The 24083-nt window shown below is 36.8% G+C and overlaps 3 protein-coding genes and 1 non-coding gene across 5 annotated transcripts; 3 read left to right on the forward strand and 1 right to left on the reverse strand.

Moving 5' to 3' along the window:
• The first annotated feature begins 1830 nt into the window (after positions 1 to 1830).
• LOC114762712 (auxin-responsive protein SAUR50-like) lies at positions 1831 to 2662 on the forward strand. Its single transcript, XM_028952266.1, has one exon. It carries the CDS (start codon positions 1860 to 1862, stop codon positions 2334 to 2336), a length of 477 nt encoding a protein of 158 aa, XP_028808099.1. The 5' UTR covers positions 1831 to 1859; the 3' UTR covers positions 2337 to 2662.
• A 1998-nt stretch (positions 2663 to 4660) lies between these two features.
• LOC114762776 (U2 spliceosomal RNA) lies at positions 4661 to 4856 on the forward strand. The gene has a single exon (XR_003742283.1). It is a non-coding gene; the product is annotated as a U2 spliceosomal RNA (small nuclear RNA).
• A 4422-nt stretch (positions 4857 to 9278) lies between these two features.
• On the forward strand, positions 9279 to 10696 carry LOC114762721 (uncharacterized). Of its 2 annotated transcripts, none has more exons than XM_028952276.1 (2): positions 9279 to 9436; positions 10011 to 10696. In XM_028952276.1, the coding sequence occupies exon 2, from the start codon at positions 10022 to 10024 to the stop codon at positions 10409 to 10411; it is 390 nt and encodes a 129-aa protein (XP_028808109.1). In that variant the 5' UTR covers positions 9279 to 9436; positions 10011 to 10021; the 3' UTR covers positions 10412 to 10696. The 2 variants fall into 2 exon arrangements, with proteins under 2 accessions (XP_028808109.1, XP_028808108.1); XM_028952275.1 differs by having other exon boundaries at positions 9279 to 9427.
• Positions 10697 to 13740: 3044 nt separating this feature from the next.
• On the reverse strand, positions 13741 to 15295 carry LOC114762729 (heavy metal-associated isoprenylated plant protein 3). The gene is given in 6 exon segments (XM_028952287.1): positions 13741 to 14012; positions 14014 to 14111; positions 14211 to 14298; positions 14429 to 14649; positions 14918 to 15068; positions 15168 to 15295. Coding segments are annotated over 6 exon segments (735 nt in total). The 5' UTR covers positions 15177 to 15295; the 3' UTR covers positions 13741 to 13844.
• Positions 15296 to 24083: the final 8788 nt, after the last annotated feature.

Raw genomic sequence — 24083 nt, forward strand, 5'->3', positions numbered from 1 at the left:
TTTGTTTTGTTTTATAGTTCCGCGTTGCCCAAGTTAATTAGCCCATGTCCTGCGTGCTTTTATCTGAGTGAAGGAGACTATATATACAGCATCTGGGTCCCTCCCCCCACTGGTCTCTCATGAAAATCATATATTCATCAACACCCATTAAAACTCTCAAAGAAATATCAGATTTCACGTGATGTGTCCACTGATATATCATCTATGGACCCACTTTGTTCACTACTTAGATCATATATAACCCATCTCGTTTTTCTTATGCTTAAATAAAACCATCGATCGCCTAGAAACAAACACATATTTTGGTTCTTATCATTAACCGTAATATATAACTCCGATCCCTATTATTGCCTCTACTGCACCAACGCAGGCTAGCTGGCTCTTAATAGATTCCTCTCATTGGCACGTGTCCTAAAACAATATAGAGTCTAATGTGTATAGTTATCTAACATGTATGATCATATCAAATTCTGCACATAACTACTCGTATATAACTTAATTATATTTATTGTACGTATCCCTTCCATATCTCTCTTTATATGTGCAATGCAGTATAGGATATTCATTATTGTATTAATTTTTTCCCCCTTTCAATTCAAGAGCTCAACTACTTTTTAATTATATTTGCAACCATACTACAGAAAATAATGCCATTAATAACGGACGACCTTGCCGCAAAAATGCACATGGACGGAGCATCCGTGAAGAAGAGGAATATCACTTGCTGAAAGGAGAGGCAAAGTCAAAAAAGTATCCCCAAAAATGATAAGAATTTCATGGTTGAAGTTACTGGCTTGCCACTGCAACCATGAATGCAGAGATTGGTGGATTAAATAAAAACATGTGTACACTTTGTGTTCCAAGTACATACTATAAATAAGCATATGGCGCCGTTGGCAAAAAGTAAGAAAGAAAAAAGAAACAAGTATAAATAAGCATGCCTCATAATGAGTCTTCCAAGATGGTGAATTTAATGAAGCCATATATAACGCGCTAGAAATTCCCCAAGATTGATGCCTCTTGAGCTGTAATTGGGCCAAGTTCAACTCCTGAATTATTATCTTTTCAAGGTTAATGTAAAATATGTCTACTTTGTGTTTTACTTACAGATCAGGAGAGATCTTGCAATTCCATATCCCAATAGGTAGGAGAATTTTTAGATGCTTTCCCTTTAAATTCACTTTTTTTTCCCGTATTCCATGGAGATATTTTAGGACATTTATCAACTACTCTCTTATTTTTATTACAGGCCATTCTCAACTAATTCTTCTATAGCAAAGAACAATAGTTAAGTAATTAAATCTGTTATATATTAATAAATTTTTCCAATTTTGCCTCTCTTTAATGTGATTTAATTTTACCAACTCTGAATCTAAATTAAAACAAGAGTAAAATGAGAAAAAATAATTAATGAGGTTATTGATGACTTGTATTTGGGACAAAAATTGCCTCTAGAATATGTTCTATAATAGAGACAAGAGGAGTAATTGAAATTGATAATTAATTTTGAAATTACGCTTTGAGATGGTAAATGTAAAATGGGTATACGGAGTGATCAAGGCTAATATAATTTCGGAACCAAACATAAGCAAGAAATGACACATCATGGGTAAATTGAAGGCTCGAACACACTCTCATCCACATGCGCTGGTCTCCCCGGCACTACACGCGCACGACTCTCCCTCTCCCTCTCCCTCTCCCTCTCCCACCCTCTCTCTACCACGCAATCTTATCTCTCTGATTCTCACACTCCTTTTCCATGTCACTATAAATAGAGTAACCTACCTGCTAACTATCCTGCAGTAGAACTTGGTCGAGGAAGCAATCATATGCACACACCACTACTATTTTATTATATCATGGCCAAGTACAAAAACAACAACAACATCATCAAGGACAGCAAGAAGAAAGGTGGGGGGGTGAAGCTAAAGATTATAATTGAAAAGCTGCAGAAAAGTCTGTTACTTGGAAAGAGATGGTCAAGTTCTTATGACGTCCCAGAAGATGTGAAAGAAGGCCATTTTGCAGTGATAGCTGAGGATGGTGAGGGGCCAAAGAGATTTGTGGTACCACTAAGATGTTTGACCCACCCTACGTTTTTGAGGCTATTGGAGCAAGCGGCCGAAGAGTACGGGTTTGATCAGGAAGGTGCAATTAGTATTCCTTGCAGGCCCAGTGAGCTTGAGAGCATATTATCGGAGCCATGGCTTAAAGAAGGAGAAGAAGCTTATGAAAATTCTGGAGTTAGCTGGAAGTCTGGAACTCTCGTCAAGCCATGCTTCGAAGCTCCTGCATATGATACCAACATGAAGAAACGGTTTTGCCAGTCTAGCTAATCTTTTGTTATGTCCAGTTTGAATGATTTATTTTTCTAGAGTGAAATCCATCCATCTGGTAGCTAGGCGTTGTCAACATATGACATATAGTACTGAAACCGATGCAGTTTACTCAGAAGGGTTAGACAAGATTAATTTTGAGACGCAGTATATCTCATTATCAGTCTCGTCCATTATCTGTAAAATTCATGATTAGCTATGGGAGTAAAATCTAGGCAATCTACTTTTGGAACAAAGCTAGCCCTGTCTGCGATATCTCCTGTAACAGACTATATTACAGAAAAGATGATGCAAAGATATTAGAATCAACAAGTTTTACAGATTTATTGATTATATGTTGTTTTAAAATATCGAGCGAGATATATATTATTTGATCTTTATTAGGATATTAATTGGTCTGCACTGACGAAGTTCAAACCTGAATTGGGAGAGAGATAGAGAGAATTAAGCTTTGCTGTTCTATATCCAAGGTGACTGCACTTTTTGGGCCATTTTCTATTTTTAGCATCAAAATGATTAAAAAGTGTTAGGAAATTGAAGGCAAAATGGCTTGTTTGCTTCCTCCAAAATCATTTATGATAGGATAGATATGGTTCATATGTTGCCGATCAACGTGGGGTCTACCTGCCGGTTTTGCCCCATACTGAGCGGTGATAGCATTAGGATTCCGGCAAGCATGCTGCATTAAAGTCTAGTGTTGTCATCCAAGACAATGACCAGCAATATTTAGGCCAATATTAGAAGACTGTTAAGCCTTAGCTGAGACCAAATCCTGGAGGTGATAATAGCCTTATTTTCGTGTCCTTTGCTTCCTAATGAGTTGTAAATATCTTTCCTACTGATTTTAAGAGTTGCCTCTGTGAGAGAGAGGGAGAGAGAGTTGTATTGCTTTCTCATTACCAGATCTGTTTATCTGTGAAACACAACACACATATATATAAGGTCGATGGGCAGGTTTAATTTGTCACCCTAGCTAGAGGAATTAATTATTCTTTTTATCAGGCATGTGCTTCATATGTATAACAAAATGTTGAGAAATATTATATGTTAGGTGTAAATGCATGTTTGATATAAGTTGGGCAAGTCTTGCATTAATAAAAGGAACATGATTGCAAAGAGTCATTGATTGCAACAGTCAAAAACTTCCAACTAGAAGGGCGCCTACTGGCTTATATATTGAAGGCGCCGCGACCTCATTTTTGACCCCTTTATGCTTGCCATCCCATAATTGCGTCATCCATGACACCCATAGATGAAGCTGATATGATTAACATCAAACCATGACTCACTCTCCTTGTTAGATTTTTTTTTTTTTTTGTTTTTGCTACAATTAAACATTAAATTCGACATCTTAGCAGTTGTTCCACTACCATCAAATCAGACATTCTAATATTTATCAACTCAATACATCAAGTAAATCTAAGAGGGGAAAAAATAGAACGTGCGGAGTCTCTCTCTATATGTTGAGACCTCTCTCAATATATATAGATGAGCGGGTGGGAGAGAGGCAACAAACAAACGCATGATAGTAAGTAATATCTCTTTGTCATCCCAAAATGAGATAAACAACAAACTTCGGTCACATAATATCTTTGAGTTTCATCCTGGTCAGCCTCAGATAATTCGTTGAGCCAATCAACTATATGACCATGTTTGTTGGCCAAAAACAGAAAGAATGAACAAGTGTGTCAACTTTATGGGGTGGTGGGTTGATATTTTTTATTCACATAGACGACGTTGTTCTGCCCCTTAAATCACCAATATTGAAATCTGCTTTGAACTTGGCCACTCGGATTTATAATAAGTCCAGATGTTGACGCACTTGACTTTGATCCGTCTGGGAAAAAAAAAAGATGGGTTTTTGGTCTCTCACTGCTGGCAATTTATACTGTGGTTCATATGGCTTATGGCTTTTAATTCCTTGGTGAATTGATAGCGGATATGCATATGCTGATCTGGATGGATGTGGAGAGCGCTTATGTTATTTTGTGACTTGCACGAGCCCATCATTTCTTTCAAAGATTAGAAGCAAGAATTCGTAAACCCAAATTTCTTTACACCAACTGATAATTGCCTGAGTTAAAATCCAAAAGAATTAAGTAGTATGACTTAAATTCATAGGCAATCGTAAGTATTTTAGCTAAACGGAGTGTTTCCCTGCGCGATTCATTTAATGGTTGTTCGGCGTTTGCAGGTTCTACACTTGCGCTGCGTGATGATGAAGATTTTGTCTAGGACTGGAAACACAGTTCCACATCGGGGAGTCATCCCGTGAGTAAATGAGGGAGCAGCTATAAAGGCCATGAAGAACCACGAAACAAAGCATACCTTTCTCGGCCTTTTGGCTAAGATCAAGTGTAGTATCTGTTCTTATCAGTTTAATATCTGATACGTGGGCCATTGTCCCACATGATATTAAATTAATTTCTTTTGGGGGAGGGTCCGCCCCAGTAGCTTGCTATTGCGACCCTCAAGCGTCGCCCATGTGCTGCACTACTGCACGGGCCTGGCGCACCCTACCAAAACTAAGTCCAAACTTCGTCTCGCTTCAATTTTCGTATTACGTCTTTCTTTGTTTTTGTCCAATTTTTCTTATCTTTTATTCCGTCGTCTGTTTAGAGAGGCCAGTTTCCAGATAAGAAAGCGTCTTCGACTATATTGTTCGGCCCGAATTGGTTAATCTTCACATAGCCTGTCCTTCGATGAACTTTGGGTTTTGAAAGTGGCTGAGGCCCGAATGAAAGAGAGAATTTGTGTTCGAAAATTGTTCGTAACATTCCTATATGAAACATTAACTTTTCTACTTCTTTTGAGTTATGATCAATATTATCGATCTTTTTTTTTTTTTTTTGCCAACGATCAATATTATCGATCTTAAATTCTATGTTGGTATGGGATTCGTGGTTTAATTATTTTTCTAAGAAAGTTAAAGGCATGTGTGTTGTATCCTTCGAAATAGAAAAATATGTGCAAAGCATGTGGAGTTGCGGACGGCACACTGGTTAAATTAAACTTGAGTTTTTTTTTTCCTTTTAACTTTTTATTGAAACAGCATCACACCAGAGAGCCTTCACGCCAATTAACTTCATTGCGATTAGCGTCTAAAATCACAGTGATACTCAAACTTTAGGCCCCTAGCTTTAAATTAAGGGAAAATATTCCCATGTCATATTCCGTAAATCAAGATATATAATACTACTTCTGGTTCTTAATATAAGATATTGCTTGATTTTTATTTTGATTCTAAATATAAGACTCTAATCCACTTTGTCTCTCATATTTATATATTTTTTTTACAAGAAAGTCATCCTAATAATAATAATTGTTATAACCAATATACTTGATTAGTAATGATATTTTAGAAAAGACAACACATATTTATTATAAATAACTAACTTAATTTATCTTTTTAATCTCTTCAAATTAATCAACTAGCTCATATAACTAAAACCGGATTGAGTATTTATTATAAGTTTATTATTATTTAATTTGGTAAGATTTTTTTCCTGCATATTACTTTCTTTTATTCATAAGTATAATAAGGGTCATTTGCACATGAAGTCCAAAATCATACATCCATCATTTTTTTATGCTACATCAGGTGAAAATTTTCTTTGCCAACTACATTAAGTGAAATTTTTTGGCCAAAAAAAAAACTAGATTAAGTGAAATTTAATCATTATTAGATCCATCTAGAGATGTTCATAAATCTCATATAAATATTTGATAAACAAGTACATATAATTTATTTTTTTTCCCATAAAAAATTAACTATAATGAAAGAAAACACAAATAAAAGACAATTTTTTTGGTCTAAAAAAGACATTTTTGAACTGACCTTTTTGCCCGTCTTCCCCAACCCCGAAATTCCTCTTCGGCCCGGAACACTCATGACTCATCCCCCCCCCCCAGTGCATCCTGACTCCTGAGTAGAGAAAGGACCTGCTTTTCAGCCAAGTGCGAGATCTAGTTTGTCACTTTTGTAATATCTCAAATTTTAGAGCTAAAAATTTATATGATGCGTGACAGGTTTAAATAATTAGTTAAGACCTCAGAAATATAATTTTTTATTAAAATTTTATTTTCAATTAAGAAGTTTAGGAAAAATTAGGAAAGGAATATTACTAAAGAGATACAAAGGCGGCCCATAATAATTAATAAAATTATAAATAATTATTTTGGGAAACAAATGAAGTTATGAAAGAGTTTATTTTTTCTGGTAAAAAAAAGAAAGAGTTTATTTTTCAAAAAAAGGTAAAGATAATTTAAAATCTAATTTCTTAAATTAAAGGCTTGTTTCTTAAGAAATTAAAAAAAAAATAGTTACAGGTTAATTTTTAGTCGAAAATTTTAAGAAAATTATTTTATTGGTTCAGGAAGTTATACGAGGAAGAAAATTCTTATAATATATCGAACAATTAAATTTTTATAAGAATAATGAAATTTACCAAACGGCAGGGTTGAAATAAAGATGCAAGTGAAGGGCAAAACAGTCTTTGCACTGTACCCATCTACACGTGTTACCTTTCACTACTGAGTCAGCAGCCACCGGCCCAAATTCCTCGTTTTTAATTTTGTTTGTTTGTTTTGGGGTGAAAGAAGGGGGTATAGCCCAGATCATCATTCTTCTAGGAACAGCTACGCCAGCAGAGTCGTGCTTTACTAGTTCTTCAACAGCTGCGGGAGGTATAGCCCCGATAGTCCGCTTCTCACTCATTGTGTGGCTCAAAACTGCAACTTTATGGGCAACTTGATTCCCCTCTCGATAAATGTGATTAAATTCTACCTGCTCTCACCTGAATCAGTTCTCTTAGCTTTTTAGAAAGCCTGTAATTTCCTTTAATAATCCCGTCCTTCCTGATTTCATCCACTATTTGCGCCTCATGGCATTCGACTTCAATTTGATCAAAACCTAATTGCGTACACAGTTGTAGTCCTTCTATAATACCCCACGCTTCAGCTTGTCTGATATTACCATCTTCCAACTTCACTGAGTATCCACAAATCCAGTCCCCAATTCCTTTCCTCTCGCACGACACGCACTCTTCCCTCCTCCTTGCAGAGTACACTTCCCTCCTACTTCACTCACACACAACACCTTCAACGAAAAAAGGCGGAGGGGGGGAGTTAGATCGAGAGAGTGAGAGAGCGGCTGAGGAAGAGAGGCGAGAGAGGGCAAAGGAAAGGCGTGATGAAGCAGAAGAAGGGAATGGAAGCCACATGCAACATTAGGGTCTGATTAAAGGCAAGCCCCTAAGCCGAAGAGATTATAGCTTCTCTATTTTTTTTTTTTCCGATTAGATAATTTCTGCTGGGAGGGGGTGATTAGCTCTGGCTCTGAGTAAGAGAGAATAATGATTAATGGCTGAAAACTGTAACTAGAGATAGATTAAGTTAATATTTAGTATTGCATGTGGTTGATTAGCTGTGTTTTGTGGTTTGTTGCTGTCCGAAGAGATTATAGCTTTGTGTATGTAGACTCTGTTTTATGACAGTGTAGAAGTCGGAGAACTTCTTTTGTGTTTGGCTTGCTGATTGTATTTCTGATTTTGTGGCTATTCTACAACGAAATTCTTGAGTTTAAGATGAATAATTTTGTATTTAAATGGGAATGCTATAGAAGAACTACACACACACACACACACACATATCTCTCTGTGTGTGTATGTGTTCAGTTTCTTATGTGAATTGCTGCATATTGAGTTGTTAAATGGAGTTATGTGCCTATTCCCTGTTCGGTCAAATTGATTTAAAAGAATTAGAATTTCTGTGATGGGTCCAATTAATTTAGTATTGCAAATAAAGAGTCACTAAGCTAATCATATGCATATAATAAGTATATATATTTGGTGCTCTAGTATGTTAGAAATTGATTTCTCAATGCCAGAATGATTTTACGGCTGTGGGAAATATGAGGGAGAGGAGAAAAGGAATCAGTTAAATAGTTGAGAAGCTAAAACCATGTTAAGGGCTTGTTGTTTATCATTTTGAATGCTTAATATATAGATATATATATTCTTTTAAATAGGCAAGTCACTGCTGTAAGTGTAGAAAGATACTTGGATTTGTTGTCAAAAGCTATAGAGAATTTACTGTTAATACTTTATTGTGTTGACCCGGGTGATATGTTAAAAATGAGATGGTGTCCATAAAAGAACTAACGTTTAGAAAACCAAAGTATGAGTAATTGGCAAGTTGATGAATGACATTAAATCTGAAAAAAATTTCAAGAATAATTTACTCCATGAATGTGAAATGTGTGAAATACTTGAATGGGATGATTATATAGTTGTATGAATGTCATATAATGGATGTGCCAATACATGCTCATTAATTTTGAATGTTTGGAAGTTGATATAAACTTATGGTTGTCACTAATATTAAATGCTAGCCACTGATTATAATGGAAGAAAACAACCTAAATTTAGGAATTCTTATTTCTACTAAGAGTAGCTATAGTTGCTGCGTGAGAATTCATTATTTTGCTATTACAACGCCTTGTTATGTAATTTTGAGGCTAAGGATATATACTGTTTCGTCAAGAATGATAATGTGTCGATGAATGAATTATTTAAATGCTGAAAGAATTCTTAATGAAACTGTGAGAAGTTTGCTTTTTAAATGCCAAAAGGTTGGTGATTAACATTTAAATGCATTACTTTGAATTTGAGACTTTTAGAGTGATGATGTGTTGGTTGAAAATTATAAAGGAAATGGAATGGCATGACTTATGATATGGTTAAATGGGCTAATCTTGGGAACGGAAATATGATTTTTCTTGCTATGATGGGTTGTTTTTTGTGTTGGAAACTGAAATTTGATAAACACATGCTGGTTGCTATTCCTGATTGTTTAGCAATAGTCCCAATGGTTAAATTAAGGTTCTATTATTTCTTTGGCATAAGATTTCAGCCATAATTAATAAATTTGCTCCCATCTAGGTCTATATAGTGGGGTGCTAGAGTATCAATGTCCGGCGGAGCTTCCCTGGAAAAGATGATCCAGCTCTGAATCCTTATGGTTTCCTGTTGCATGGTCGCCGTTCATCTCAGTGCTGGCTGAGTTTAGGCTCTGTGCCGAGACCAAGAGAGGTAATCATGGTTCCCCTTCTCCTGTATTCGAAACTCTATTCATTTTTAGTTACGTGACATCGGTTGAATTATCTGCTTAGATGTTAAATCTGCCTTCCTTTTTTTGGTTCTTGACCATGGGTATTCTTATAGTGGCTGGAATCTCTGTTCAGAGCGAAGATTAACTTCCTATTTTGGTTTGGTGTTATTTTAGTTAGTTTTATGGCGTGAATCAAATTGGGAAGATTAGTTTAGGGAAAATATGATATCTGCCAATTTTGCCCTATGTTTGGATAGCGAGTTGTGAAAGTCTATGTGACTGTTTCGAAAAAAATATTGGAAGCTAAAGTTGAGCATTCTAATTGTGCAGTATGAGCATGAATATGATATCTGCTTTTTGAGTCAGTTCAAGTTAGTATTTTTTTTAACTATATATTTACATTGCGCGTCTCGCCTAGAACATTAAGCAATTGAGATGGGAATTTAGCTCTGTAGATTGTTGAATAGCCGGCTATATCTATATTTGCATTGGCCTATTCTTAAATTCCTTCGTTTAATTTACTTGAACTAATTACTATGCTTGACTTCTTCCTCTGCACTTTAGATCCTTGAAGAATGACAGTTTTGAAGCGGTATGTGATGAGATTATTCATATCCATAAAGTACATTACTGCGAATGTGGTAGACAGAAACAACGGGCGGATTGTTGCAGCTGCTTCAACTGCAGAGCATGCCATTAAGGAATCAGTAGAGTGTGGCCGGACTTGCAATGCAAAAGCAGCATATATTGTTGGAGAGGTATTGGCCATGCGGCTCAAGGTTGAGGGACTTAATGACGGACAGGGACGAGGCATCCACGTGAATGTAAACAAGGAAATAGAGAAGAAAGGCTTCAAGAGCCAAACCAAGGTCTGGGCTGTGGTTAATGCTCTGAGGAGTCATGGAGTTAAACTCATCCTTGATGATGATAACCTTGATGCAAGTAATTCTTGGTCGAGCCATTAATCTTCTCAAGATTCGTTTGGTCCATGTATGTCTACTAAGAATGAAGATGTCATGTATGTATTTGAAAATTTTGTATGTAGAACCGCAGGGTCTTGTCCTGAGAATGACACTTGCAATAAACAAAAGTATACATGGAAAGACGAATTTAACCTCAAATCGTGCTACCAAAATTATGATAGGCATAGTTATCAGATGATTCTCAACAGGGCATCGGATTACGTTTAGATGTACATTTGGATTAACGCTTAACAGGTTCGGTTGTTTTGGATGCAACCTGTTGACTTCTGTGATGTGGGTTGTCGGATGTTAGACGTTGCATTTATATCGTGCGATTGACACAGCAATACTATTGCAATGAAGTTAACAGGCGTTTATTTTATGATATTGATTGTGATATTCATAAATTGATATGAAAATGAGATGAATTCGATCACATTATAATTATCTCGCTCAAGTTGAAAGTGAACTTATTTTAAAGAATGAATTTGAATATTAGAAATGCTTCTACTTGACTATTTGGTAACCTCCCAACCTAAAAGGTGAGGCCACGGCACGATGGCGAGGAAGTAAGGAGCGTCATCTGCGACGAAAATGAAAATGGGAATTGTGCTTTTTAGTAAAGAAACAAAAGTGAAAGTCTTGTGTAGGGGTCATCTTCATAATTGTGTCCGCTTTATGTTTTTCCAACTTCAAAGGAAATTTCTATCTGCCTCTCAAATATCAATGACTTGAAGCCATGCAAGGACTTTGTTCCTGTGATGTAATGATAATGGTAATGGTAAGGAAGGAGGGGAAAAAGCAAAGTGGGGAAAAAAAGTGACATCGAACTTTGAAATTTGCGCCTTCAGCTCCATGACTTTTCCATCCCATCGAGCCCACCTGTACAGCGAGCTCCTTAATTGCACAAGAGTTTTAACTTCAATCATTCATAAACTAATCATGGCTATTGACCGAGAGATCCTCCGAATCGCAAAGAAGATTAGCAGATTTCGCCCGATAATTTTGCTTGTTCAATTTTCAATTCCGTTTTTGTTTCTGTTTTGTGCGCGCGATGTGATTTCTGTATTTTAGAATGCTTGTATTGCATTTTAAATTTGTGTGTCTGTAAATATTTCTTTATTGAAAGTGTACTGGCGGACCCTTTATATGTGGCCCCTTTCTCAATAAAAAGTTGTTTCTTCTTTACTGACTGTACTATTTTAGGGCGTAATTTTTTTGTGTTTGGCTTCTTGTAAAGCAAAACCATCATTGTGAGAAATTGCGATGGCATGTTGACATAATTGATAATTCACATCGGAAAAGGGGGGGAACTGAGCACTTTGAGAAGTTTCATAGTAATGAGTCGTGTAAAAAGTCATTGAGAGTTACAATAATTGATTGGAGAAGCGGAAAAAGCATGGAAAGAACCCAAGGCATATTCTGAACTTTCTGATGAAAATCTTTGAAATGCCCTTGGAAAAAAGGGGCTCATAATCTGCTTTGCACTTTCCTTTTCTTTTCGTTCCTTTTTTCCCCCCCTTTATCCCCTTGACATTCTTTGATATGCCCAGCACTGCTTAACCTCACATGGGTTTGTGTTTGAACTCATGCAATACCATCATGTCTAGCACCTAAGGTAAGGAGAAAGACATAAAAGGTGGGGGAAAAAAAAATGTAACCATATGGTGAGTGGAATCCCAGAAATGCATATACTTTTACTTTGTGAATATACGAAAAGCACACTTGCGAATACACACTTTAGTTAGCAATAATAAAACATATCCTGAAAGTACTCCATCATTGGATTAGATCCGCTAGTAATTGAGTTTGAATAATATAGAAAAATGCAGGTGTTCAGTTTAATAAGATGGATCTAGTTGAGAAGTGTGAGGTTTTATATTACTCAGATAGAGAAACTCATGGATTTGGAACGGGTTTTGTTGGTTTTGGTGTCTCACACACAGAAGTTACCTGAGAATTTCTGAGAAGGTTGGTGGCTCTTTTTCCAAAGGCAGACAAAAATGGAGGGGAGGTTTGAGTGCGTGGTGTGTAGGGGCACGGAGGATCATCATGACATGCAACATAACTTGATGCATAAATACCCATTAAATTCACATCATGATTGATATCGCAGGTTGGTGCTTTCTAGAGCCATGAAGCCCCGCACGTGCTTCCCAAATTGAGTCATTTATAATTGATTGCTTCCTTTTAATCCTTTTCCGCTACCCTTGTGGGACACACTATTTTATTGTGGTCAATTGATAATTACTATTTACTACACCCTTAACAGTCTTTAAGATATGGTTGTCAAACATATCGTCTTCAATCTTTTAGAATGTGATTTTTGTTCCTGTAACAAAAACCATACGAGAATTGTAGAGAATCAGTACACAATCATTCAAACGACTTTGTTGTGCGTTTTGTTCTGTCACTGAAATTGAATGAATGCCTTGGCACCGTCTGGTGGCGGTTTGCCCTGCTATGCCACTTTGTATGGCTAGGGTGCATAAGGTGGGCACAGACATTGGAATAGTACACACAGTACCATTAATGCGATCAAGAATAACGTGCCAATTCTCATCATCCAGCCCTTTCTCTCACACCACAAAAGAAAAAGTAACGACGATTACGATATCTCCATGAATCTGAGCTCCCAGCCCTCAACCCAAATTCCCCCATTTTCCCAAAGAAACTAGTCAGGTTGCAGAAGAGGCCCAGGAAGGAGCCTAAATTGGAATCGTATGGAAAAAGAAAGTAAAAAATATAGAATAGAATGAATAAGCAGTGACCGGCACTGCCCTGAACCGTTGTGTCCCCACAGGTGGATCTCATGGTAATGCCCTGGCTTAAAGCTTGAAGCCACTAACGAACCTGCCCTTCAGAATTTGGCAGAGTCTCTCGGCCATGAATAGGACAAAATGCACAGGCCAAAAGGACAGAATAACTGATAGAGAGTGACCGACTCCATCACCCATAGGACAACTAATATGAGCATGCTTTGCTTAGGCCAGGCGTGATGGTTTTCTATTCGCCTTCCCAATTATTGCAACATTTTTAGCTTCACGCTCCATTGAAAGAACCTGAATCTGAATGGGCAGAAAGTAACATCCCAGAGTGGGATACAGAAGCCATTGTCTTTATCATTTACATCGTCTAGTTATAGTTATTCGCATGAAAACCTTTCTGCTAACCACAAAAGCAACTCTACTTCCCTACCCTGCATCCATTCACTCAAGCCTATCCAAAAGACACAAAAGGAAAAAAAAAGAAAGAAAACTGTATTCCCCTGCATTCTGGTTAAGACATAAACATCTGAAGCCTCACATGAGGGAGCAGGCATTTGGGTTTTCGTCGCTGAACATCTGTGGTGGATGCACTGGCTCCATATAATAAACCGGACCGCAGGTATACCCATACGCATAGGGAGGCAACATAAAATCCATCCTGTGCTGCCCTAGTTTCCCTCCGCCGTCGCCGCCGTCAGCTTCCTCCTCAGCCTTCTTCTCTCCACCACCTTTCTTCTTCCCGCCGCCTTTGCCGCCTCCTTCTTTTTCACCCACGCCATCTTTCTCTTTCTCCTTGTCCTTGTCCTTCTTGGGGGGAACCACCTCAACATTCCTCTTCAGCCTCTCCTTCAAACTTTCGACAAGAGCTTTCACGTCCATAGACCCCTTCACCGTCACAGTTTCCTTGTCCTTGTCTATGGACAGTTCCTTAACTCCTGGATTGCCATTGTATAAGCCGTCAAAAGCATTCATAAAAAAAACGAAACAGGGGATCGGGCAAATAAGAACTAGGAAACACGATCAAACCATCCCACCTTTGGTTTTGGATACTGTCTTGCGAATCCTCTCGATGCATCCCTGACAGTGTAATGCCATCTTCAGAACTGCCGTTGACTGCTGAGGCTGTTTTATTAACAAAATAAAAATTATCAACGACATACACAGGATTTTGGATTGGATACGTATAATGAACAGAATGCAACTTAAAATAGAAATGGTGCTCTAAAACTGGGGCTAAATGTGAGGAGTTGACCTCTTTGGATTTTTTATCGTCGGGATTCTTCTTCTCAGACTTGTCGTCGGGCTTCTTCTTGTCGTTTTTGGGGTCCTTGTTGTCCCTCTTGGGCTGGGGAGAGATAAGGTCCACCTTCTTCTTGGTTTTGTCGGCGAGCTTGTCTCGGAGTTTCGACGGGTCCACATTACCGGTGACCGTCACCTTGCCGGAATCACCATCGACTTTCACAGTTTCCACGCCTTTAACAACAATGTGGAATTTCACTTGAGTGGAGTACAAAGACAGTAAATAGGATATTAAAAAGGGAAACCGGGGGGGAGGGGAACGGTAGAGAAATTAAAGAAAACAAATAGGTCTTTAAGTGTGAAAATCAGAGGAGTAATGGAATTATTTGGAGACAGAGAACAGGAAGGAAATATTGGGAGGAAGAAACTCCGTGATCGACAAGAGGGAAAGTGGAAAATCGGGGAAGAGCGAGTGAAATGAAAGAGCGAAAAGGGCGCAGACCTTGAAAGCACCTGAGGAAACGAGTGATCTTGGAAGCACAGCCGTCACAATGCAAGTCGACCTTCAAGACGACGGTGGCAGGAGTAGTTTCGCCTTTCTTGGCGGCATCGTTCTTCTCGTTTGTTTGGCCATCGTTCTGGGTCTTCTTCTTCTGCAACATGACACAAGGATCAGCCAAAAAAGAAAAAGAAAGAAAGATGAAGGTTGGGGGGGGGGGGGACGGAGGGTGGAAGGAGGGAATTCACCAGACCTGGCCCATGGGGATATTTGGTGGGAGATGGAAGTGAGGGACTGAGGGTTGGAGGGTGGTGGAGAATTTATAAGGAGGCAGAAAGAGTGGCCGGGGTGGAGGGGTTAGTTACGCGAGGATAGTGGGGAGTGGTAACTGGCGAGATAGTGCTCGGAGTTCAAGTGTTGGAGTTGAAGACGAAGGCATCATCATCATCATCATAATATACGACAATGTGATGCATAAGCATATGAGTCCGTAGGCGCCATTATGTGCATATTCCTATGCGTGACGTATTATGTGGGCACGACCATGATCAACGTCAATATAAAATTATAATCTTTTATCCACAAATTCTGAATAATATGTGAAGTTTTTCTGGCCAAAAAAAAATAATATGTGAAGTTTTATGCAACACATAAGTCGGCCAAAAAAAATAAAACACATAATATTACTTCTTTCGTAAAAGCTTAACCCGCATGAAATACCAGGTCCAAAAAAAAAGTGCATGAAATATGATATTAAAATAATAATAATAATAATAATAAAGGCGTACGTATGTTCTAAACGTTTACTTAGGAAATTGGGTAAGAGAAAGAGAATGGATGAACAAAAATGGTGTTTTTTTTGGGTCCGGGCCATAGTCAGAGTGTATAAGAAGTGTGGTGAAGGATGAATTATGTATGAGCCGGCCCAACTTCCAACTCGTGGAGCTCGACGTCAACAAATATTAGGCCTGGGAAGGGGAAATGTCATGAATAAGAGAGGCCCTTTTATATTATGGTTGTTTCCTGAAATCAGGCTGCATGCCGAAGTCGTTACGGGCTTCACCACGTTGAAGAAAAAAGGCCACCGGCCCAATCCCCCTGGAGAGGGGATGGTTGATAGATGATGAGGATTTCCAGGGTGGCGGACAAATATAGCAGAAAACCTTGAGATGAAGGATACCAAACAACATGCTTAGTTCTCCGTATTCATTCCCCTTTTGAATTACTGACTATCAAACACAGTCCGTTATACTGTGACCATTCATTATTCTTCAATACTCTTTCATCGGTGGTGTCACTTGCATTGATACGCATCACTTCCCATTTTCGATGCTGCCTTTCATTGGCTGCTTGTTGGGTCTGGGAAGCGAAATGATCACGTGAGAAGGGCATAAAGTTGGGCCCAGGCCCAGTAGGCCCACCGGGTGCTCTCCCTGTCCTGGGACCCACACCCACACGGGGACGTGGCCATGTCCTGTGATGCGTCAGATAATCCTCCACGTGGCGTCCACCCATTAGGGGGGCCGTCAAAACCCACGCGCTCGTCATCCTTTTAATCACGTGGCCTCAGCCCAGACTGGCTGTGGGGCACCCCGGCGGGTACGCGCGCGCCTTTCTATCCCCTTGCGCATCGCAAACAATAATTGGATATCTTTGAATCCTTATCCCCCTCCCACGCCACTGTACAATTCAACTTTACAAAAATCAACGCACCTAAATATTGCCGACTAGTCTCGTGTTTCTTTTAATTTTATTACAAATAAGAACATTTCAATCGCTATTATAAAATTTAGTTTGTAATTAGAAAAACACGCCACTTGGAATTCATAACCAAATAATTTTATGGTTCATATGATGACGACACTTTGGTGGCCAGTGCTAGATGATCAAATTTTGCCGAGAAAGTTAGTCAAGCTTCTCGACACTAGTATAGCAAATTCATAAAACTTCCTTATAAATAAATTTTCTATCGGACACTTATTTATAATTTTTTTCTTAAAATAAAGTATCGAGAACGTCAAAAGCAACGTTAACAACTTGGGCCAAAAAGATTAAAGAGAGCCTGTCCTATACACAAACATACTCATGGATGTACTATATCTATTTGCTGTCTTCTGTGAACTTTACTTTCTCTATATATATATACACACAAACACAGAGAGGGAGGGAGGGATGAGAAGGGGGAGGGCAGTAGGATTAGAATAGAGGAGAGAGAGACGAAACTTTTTCTCCGGTAATATAGAAGGATTAGGTATTGGTGGTATTATGAGGGGTTGATGCCATGGTGGCCTTTATCTGCATTTGCACCTGCACTTTGTTGCTCGCCTCTCAACCCTAACCGTCCAAATCAAACCAGAAGAGCCATGAGGTTGAGTCCTGCGTAATTAGGTGCAGGTGCATCTGCAGACAAATGCTATATTGGCTTATATGCGTATAACCCTGCTAGCTTCTTCCTGATGCGTTTCAGGACAAAAGGCTAAATCTCTACAACCTCTTTATATATTCATTTCTATTGTAGGATCGACAAGTAATAGCAGTAAAGATGAGAAAGTTTGAAGTTTGATGGACGCCGCCAACCTTCGATCTGTCTTTTAAGGTCCTTTCTTCACTTAGATCTACGTTTTCGACACTGCAAATAATATTCTCACACAGTAACTATCTATCAAGGTGTATTTATGTATAGTTTCCCTGCAGATCCAGATGCAACTCATGGGTTTTTTTTGCTGTAAAGACAACTAATGAATGATTTAATTTAACCATCAATTAATTAAACATTATCAGGATTGACAGATCTCTTGCTAGCTAACTTGAGAAAATGATCAAAAATGGGAAAATTAATGAATGATTTCCGAAATGGACTTGAGGTTTTCGCTGAGAAATTTTAATGTACGTACGAGAGACGTACGGAAGAGGAAGAGTTATTGAGACACAGCGTACTGTGAAGCTGGGTAGCTGAAGATTGGTTTCTACTTGCAGTCTACTTCGTTTTCACAAGAGAATCAACAGTTATTTGTTGAATGCTTGTTTTTGTGGAAAGCGACTCTATCCTCGTGTTGGCCATATTCATACATATAGCTAGCAAGAGGAACATATTCCAGTACATGAGAGGGAAACCTCAGGTGTGTTTGTGACTGTGTCGCTATCGATTCTTTTAGTTAATTTGCTATATACGAACCTTTGTACAGCTATTTATATATGTCTAATACATATATGTATATAACGCATGATGTCGCTTGATGTTTCATATCTCTTGACTGATCCTCTTTGACCCAATCTGGCTTCCGAAAATAATCTACCATTTTCTTTTAATTTCTGCTTCGGCCGGAACGGAGCAAGAAATTGAAGGAGTTGAACTTCAGCCTAAAATCCCTAAGATCATTACATGAAAAAGATCCAGTTGCTCATTTGGTAAATAATTTCAATTCCTGTAAGATCCTCTCTTGGTTTGACATTGGTTTTGCGCGCGCGCACACACGCACACACATATATATATTAGTGATAGGACGTGTGGATCAGATTATAACTGAGCATCCCAGTATCCCACTATCATTTTACTCCAAAAAGTGAAAAACTTTCAATTGTAAATGGCTTTGAGATTAGTTCTGCGACTGAATATTCTTCTACCTAGCTATATAGAGCAATTTTTTGTCTGCACTTTCATACATGCACACGCATACATGCATACATATAAATATGTGTGTGTGTGTGTGTGTGTTTGATATTTAAATTTATTTTCCCACTTATTGCTTAGCAGAGTGGTTGATGTAGCTTCTTACGTCGATTTTTACTTATAATTAGTCTTTTTTTTAAGAGGGTTATCTGTCAATATTTTGTTAAAATTCAAAGAGGTAGTACTTGCAATGGATCAGAGTTTAAAGGAAAGGTTGAAATAGCAAATCCTCACTTATAGTTTCCTATCATTTACAGCTTGAAAATGAAGCTAGCTAGGTGAGTTCCAGAAAACAAATACAACTTCATCCGCACAACACTAGTACAGTAGTCGACAAAAAATGAGAAAGGGAAGGAAAAAGATCAGTTGGCGCTATTTCAAGAAGGCTTGCGAGTTAGATATGAACCTTTATTAGTATCTTACGGCTACAGTTTAATGAGCTGCTTATGATAATTCAAATCTAAACTAAATCTTTTACACGATTTGCTGGTCGCCACATCATGGCAGAAGGTGCCCGATCTGTCTCTCTATTTGTGTGTAATGTAAAATTGATTTCTGTAGGGTTTTAAGGAGCTTCAGCAAGGGCTATGTAAATTTCATAATAGCTAGGATCTACCTTTTTTTTTTTCAAGTTAAATCACAAGTTCTGAATTTCACTTACGTCCCATCACATTTTACCATCGGAGCCTAATAAGCTAAGTACTAATATGTACTAGCTGCATATATATACATTTCAAAAATTTTTATTATAAACCTATAACTAAGTATGTACAGTGGTTTGTATTAAAATATCACAAGATCCAAGCGGGCTTATAACGTAGCTAGTAAACTATAGGATCTGATGAGAAGAAACAAAATTAGAGGGACGTGACTCAAAGGCTGATAAAATTATAGAGATTGACAGATTAATTTTTCATAAAATATTTAAATTAAATTTTAACTATTTTGTCAAGTTTAGCAGATAAAGCAAATTGCAACCAAGATGCCAACATGTGGCAGCCTATTTTATTGGTTTTGTTTATTATTAACTAAATGTTAAAAGTCCTTGTAAACCTTTACTCGATCACCTTAACTGAGTTAGGTTAGACCACAAGCATACCAAGTCTTCTCACCGATAGTTTTATTCGTTCATAAAACTTATTTATGAAAAGACAGTAGTGTAAACTAAGCCAAGAATGGAGAAAAACAAGAAGATTCTTCCACCGGACTTGACTTGTAATTCAGTTTTTTATTTGATAAAGCCAAGGGTAGGGTTGGTTTCCAGATGCATGCTCCTTAAATTAATAAAATATGATTTGAGAGATGGTTGGATGGGATCAGCTGGGCTTATCAATAAAATGGATAAGGTTATCTGCCCTTTTTTTGGGTGTATTTCTCTTTTTTGGGCCAATATTCTGGGTGTATATTAGATACTGTTTCCTTCGCCCTAATGAAAATTAGAATTAAAATCATGGCAAGATGAAAAATGGATATATAGAAATATATGATAAGTTGTACCCAATTTAATACTCTCTCAGTCTTTAATATAAGACATAATTATTAAGTTGATTTTGCTCCTAGATATAAGACCTATTTTTCATATTTATCAATTTTTCCTAAATTACCTCTATAAATATTCCCTCAACCAAAATCAAGTAGAAAACGGAAGGAGCATATCAAGAAAAATGATTATGGTATTTTAAAAAAAAACATGTCATACTACATCCGGTCCTTATTACAAGAGCTAGTTGACTAATTTGAAGAGATTAAGGAAGTAAGTTGAGTTAGTTATTTGTCATAAATAAGTGTTATCTTTCTTAAAATATCCTTACTAATCAAGTGTATTGACTAGAACTACCATTGTTAGAATGATTACTTTGGGGAAAAAATGTATAAATGAGAGACAAAATGGATTCGGGTCTTATATTTAGAACCAAAATAAAAGTCAAACAAGGTCCTGTATTAAGGAATGGAGGTAATATTTTTTATAACTAACTAACTTACTTAACTTTTTTAATCTAATCAAATTAGTTAAATAATCTTATATTAAGGATCGGAGGAGTATATGATTAAAACAAGTTTTAAGATTAAAAAGTACTCACAGGAATATTTACAAGTTATCTATCAATAATAACTTTATATTAGTAATGGAATTTTTAACTATATAGTTGTATGAGATTAATTAAATGATATATATGGGTGAATTGGACCAACTTCTGTTTAAATCATAGCCTTTTTATAGCGAAAAGTGTAGTCATTCTTAACAAAAGTGATAGCTGCCGTGCATTATAAAAAAAAGAAGGGAATGGGAGAGGCAGGTGAAGATAGGGTCCCACATGGCTGGGAAAGGGTTATCGAGGATTTGGGAATGAGCTGCGAGGATAATTACGTGATTTGAAAGAATTATCTGATTCTGAGATGATCAAGCATAATAAAGAGGGATGGAGTGTTGATTTCATTCGTTGAATTTTTTCTGAACAGGTATTTCACAAATTTAGACTAAAAATGTTATTCATATTTTCCAGACAATCATGATTGAAATTCATAGATTATTAGAGATAAGTCATAATTGTCATTTTCAGTAACAATTTTTTTTGGCCAAACATTATTCTCAACAATTGAAAATTATATATATAAACACAAAATAATTTCGGCATGAATATTTTGATGGTCAGTAACTGTTGAAAATAATTTGATTTTGTTTAATTTACCGCCATTAATTGTTGATAATATTTTTTCTGATATTATTTCAGGCTTTAAAAATATTTTTACAAGTAATGAATTAATCGCTTGTTGTTGAATAATTAACTAGGGGGTATTTGATTTTTTTCAAAAGTACTTTAAAAATAAATTTTGATTTGATTTCCATTAAAAACTGCGCCAATTGAGTTGGAGTGGACGGCACCAAAAGTCAAAACACATCCCAAGACGTAACGTCATTTTTTTGGGTGAGCATTCTCATATGGCCAATTGACTATTATTAATTTATTTATCATTTTTTGGCATCGTACACAATATATATTATCTGAATTGGATGAATACTTTGTAAAAACATTTTTTCATAAATTAAGACAAATTTCTTTACGTATTTACTTTATAAATTGTAAAATCACTTCTAAAATTATAGTTTTGTTTCTATTCAAACACCCTCTTAAATTAAACAGTTGTGTAATTGGCTGGGGATTTAGAACCGCAAGTCGTTTTATCTTTTTGTTTTGTTTTTCTTGTTGTATGGTAATTGGTCGGAGTAAACTTTTCTATCACAGACATGAAAGTAAAATATAATCAATATAACTTATAAATCTCTTCCACTCAAGTTACTGTTCATAAGCAAAGCCAAACAATTTTTTTTTATAAATTTATCCCACGTGAAATTTGAATTATCCCGCTAAATCCTGACCTTCATCTTTTGAATTTTGAATCCAATCTCATTTCTCAGCATAGGATCCAACATTCAAATCCCCTTTCCTTCATCTCGTCTCTCAACCTTCCCTCCAAAAATTTCTTCTTCCACCCCTGGCTCTCCATTGGTTCCTTTATCTTCTTCAATGTCCTTCCTCTCCGATGATGATTCAATCCTCTTCATCTTTACAGCCTCTTTTGTTTGCAGGTCACGGCAACTGGGAGGGAGTGAAGAGAGAAGAACTTGCACAAATATTCTTCCTTTTCTCATCATCGCTACAAAAGCGAGTTTATTGGTCAACTGCTAATTTCTTCGTTCCTATCCCTCGTCTTCTATGATATATGTATGGCTATGTTCAAATCTTCTTCTTTTTTCTGCTATAATATTTTGTGATGTCCAAGCTTCTTCCTTTTTCCTTGCGTGTGGCGTGATATTCAGCTGGCACTACCCTTTTTTTCAAAAGAAACTTGCATGTTTTTTCTTTTCCTCATCTACCGAGTATGCACTTGGTTTTTGTTATGCTGACTGTTGGGACTTCCTCTTAGACGATGTCATAACAGTGATTCAATTCGAGAAGCGTCGTCATCATCCAGCCACTGCAGACTAAGTGCGTGCTGTAATAATTGAAAGAGATAATAGCAAGATCGTGGGTATTTATTTTTTCCCTTTCAGATTTCGTTTTCACTTATTCAAGGGGAACAATAGCAATTGGATGCTAGGTTTTATGTGATAATGTTGAATTGTGTGCTTAATCTTGTATTGAAATTCAGCTGACAATTTGACTCCTGTCATTCCTGTAAATCTTGCACTGGATCTAAAACTTTAGATATGCTCATGGCAATGCATTTGATTGTGATATTCCGTGTCCTTTTCTGTTTTATTGAATCCTTTTCTACTAATTGAAGTTGAATCATTGACCATTGTATATTACATAAGGTTTTTCTTATTAAGTATTATATGCTTCTATGAGCTTCAATTATGGTAAATAGAATTCAGCAAACTTAGTTCAGTGAATTCCTTACTTAGTCCGGTGAACTTAGTTTTTTCTTATTAAGTATTATATGCTTCTATGAGCTTCAAATGAACAAGTTCTTTTTTCCTTACTTTTTTATGCACTTGATCTTCTTCCACAATGAGTTAATGTGACCAGTGATCCATGTCAAAAAACAAAACTTGGTTCATTTGCATAGAAATGCGCAAAAATCTTATGCTTTTATGCATATATACTCCATTATTTTTACTTCCATGGCCTACCTTGTGGTGGTTAGCCAAATATTGTGTTTAGCCTGCCAAATACATCTCAGCTACAGGATTTGATGCTAATTTCTTGGAATTTTTGGAAATGGAATGATGCAATCTTTTATCAAAGCACATACTCTATCTCCACAAGGAAAAATATTTGAAAAATTGATGTAAGGGTAGGTAGTGACTTCGTGTGGTTAGTAAAAAAATCAATAATATTTAAATCATTTGATGTGGGTGTTCATGGTTCTTTATAAAATTTTTGATTAAAACTTTCAATATCTGTGAATAATTATTCTCCCCACGAGTCATGTATATTTGAATTAGATGTGGGCTTATGCATTGTATGGAGTTCAGGAAATAAGTTACATTTTTTTATGATTTACGATCAGCACAACTTCTTATAGATTATATGTATTGTGCTGTAGCATATATTGAAATTACTTTTCTTGACTGAGAGGCATAATCTATGGGAAGACTTCTTATTGGATAACCTTGAATTTACAACTAATAATTTGATAGTAAATTTACTAGATTATCCTATATTTGCCAACAAATAAAGACTGAATTGATTGAGCTTTGGGCTTAGCTTTGAATTGGATTTAAATTTTTACCTCACCCTCCACAGCATTAGTTCTTTTTATCTTTGTGATTTGTTGACTAAGTGAATTTGGAATGTAACCTTAGAATATAAATATTGCTCACTTGATTAAGTATATGCACTTTCTAACTCTACCTAATGCTACATGCCCAACATCATTTATGCATTATTTTAACGGAAGACATGAGGGAGCCAAAGCCGATCGCTAAAATTGCAAAACAAGAAGATTTCATCAGTTGGAAGTTCCAGGTTCTAAGTAGCCTCAGCTATGGAG

This window comes from Neltuma alba, unplaced genomic scaffold, assembly GCF_004799145.2.
Source record: "Neltuma alba isolate B1F8T4 unplaced genomic scaffold, ASM479914v2 tig00011241_pilon, whole genome shotgun sequence".
Classification (NCBI taxonomy): Eukaryota; Viridiplantae; Streptophyta; class Magnoliopsida; order Fabales; family Fabaceae; genus Neltuma; species Neltuma alba.

Coding starts and splice junctions, on each gene's coding strand:
- LOC114762712 (XM_028952266.1), top strand. CDS start 1,860: ATGGCCAAGTACAAAAACAACAACAACATCATCAAGGACAGCAAGAAG.
- LOC114762721 (XM_028952276.1), top strand. CDS start 10,022: ATGACAGTTTTGAAGCGGTATGTGATGAGATTATTCATATCCATAAAG.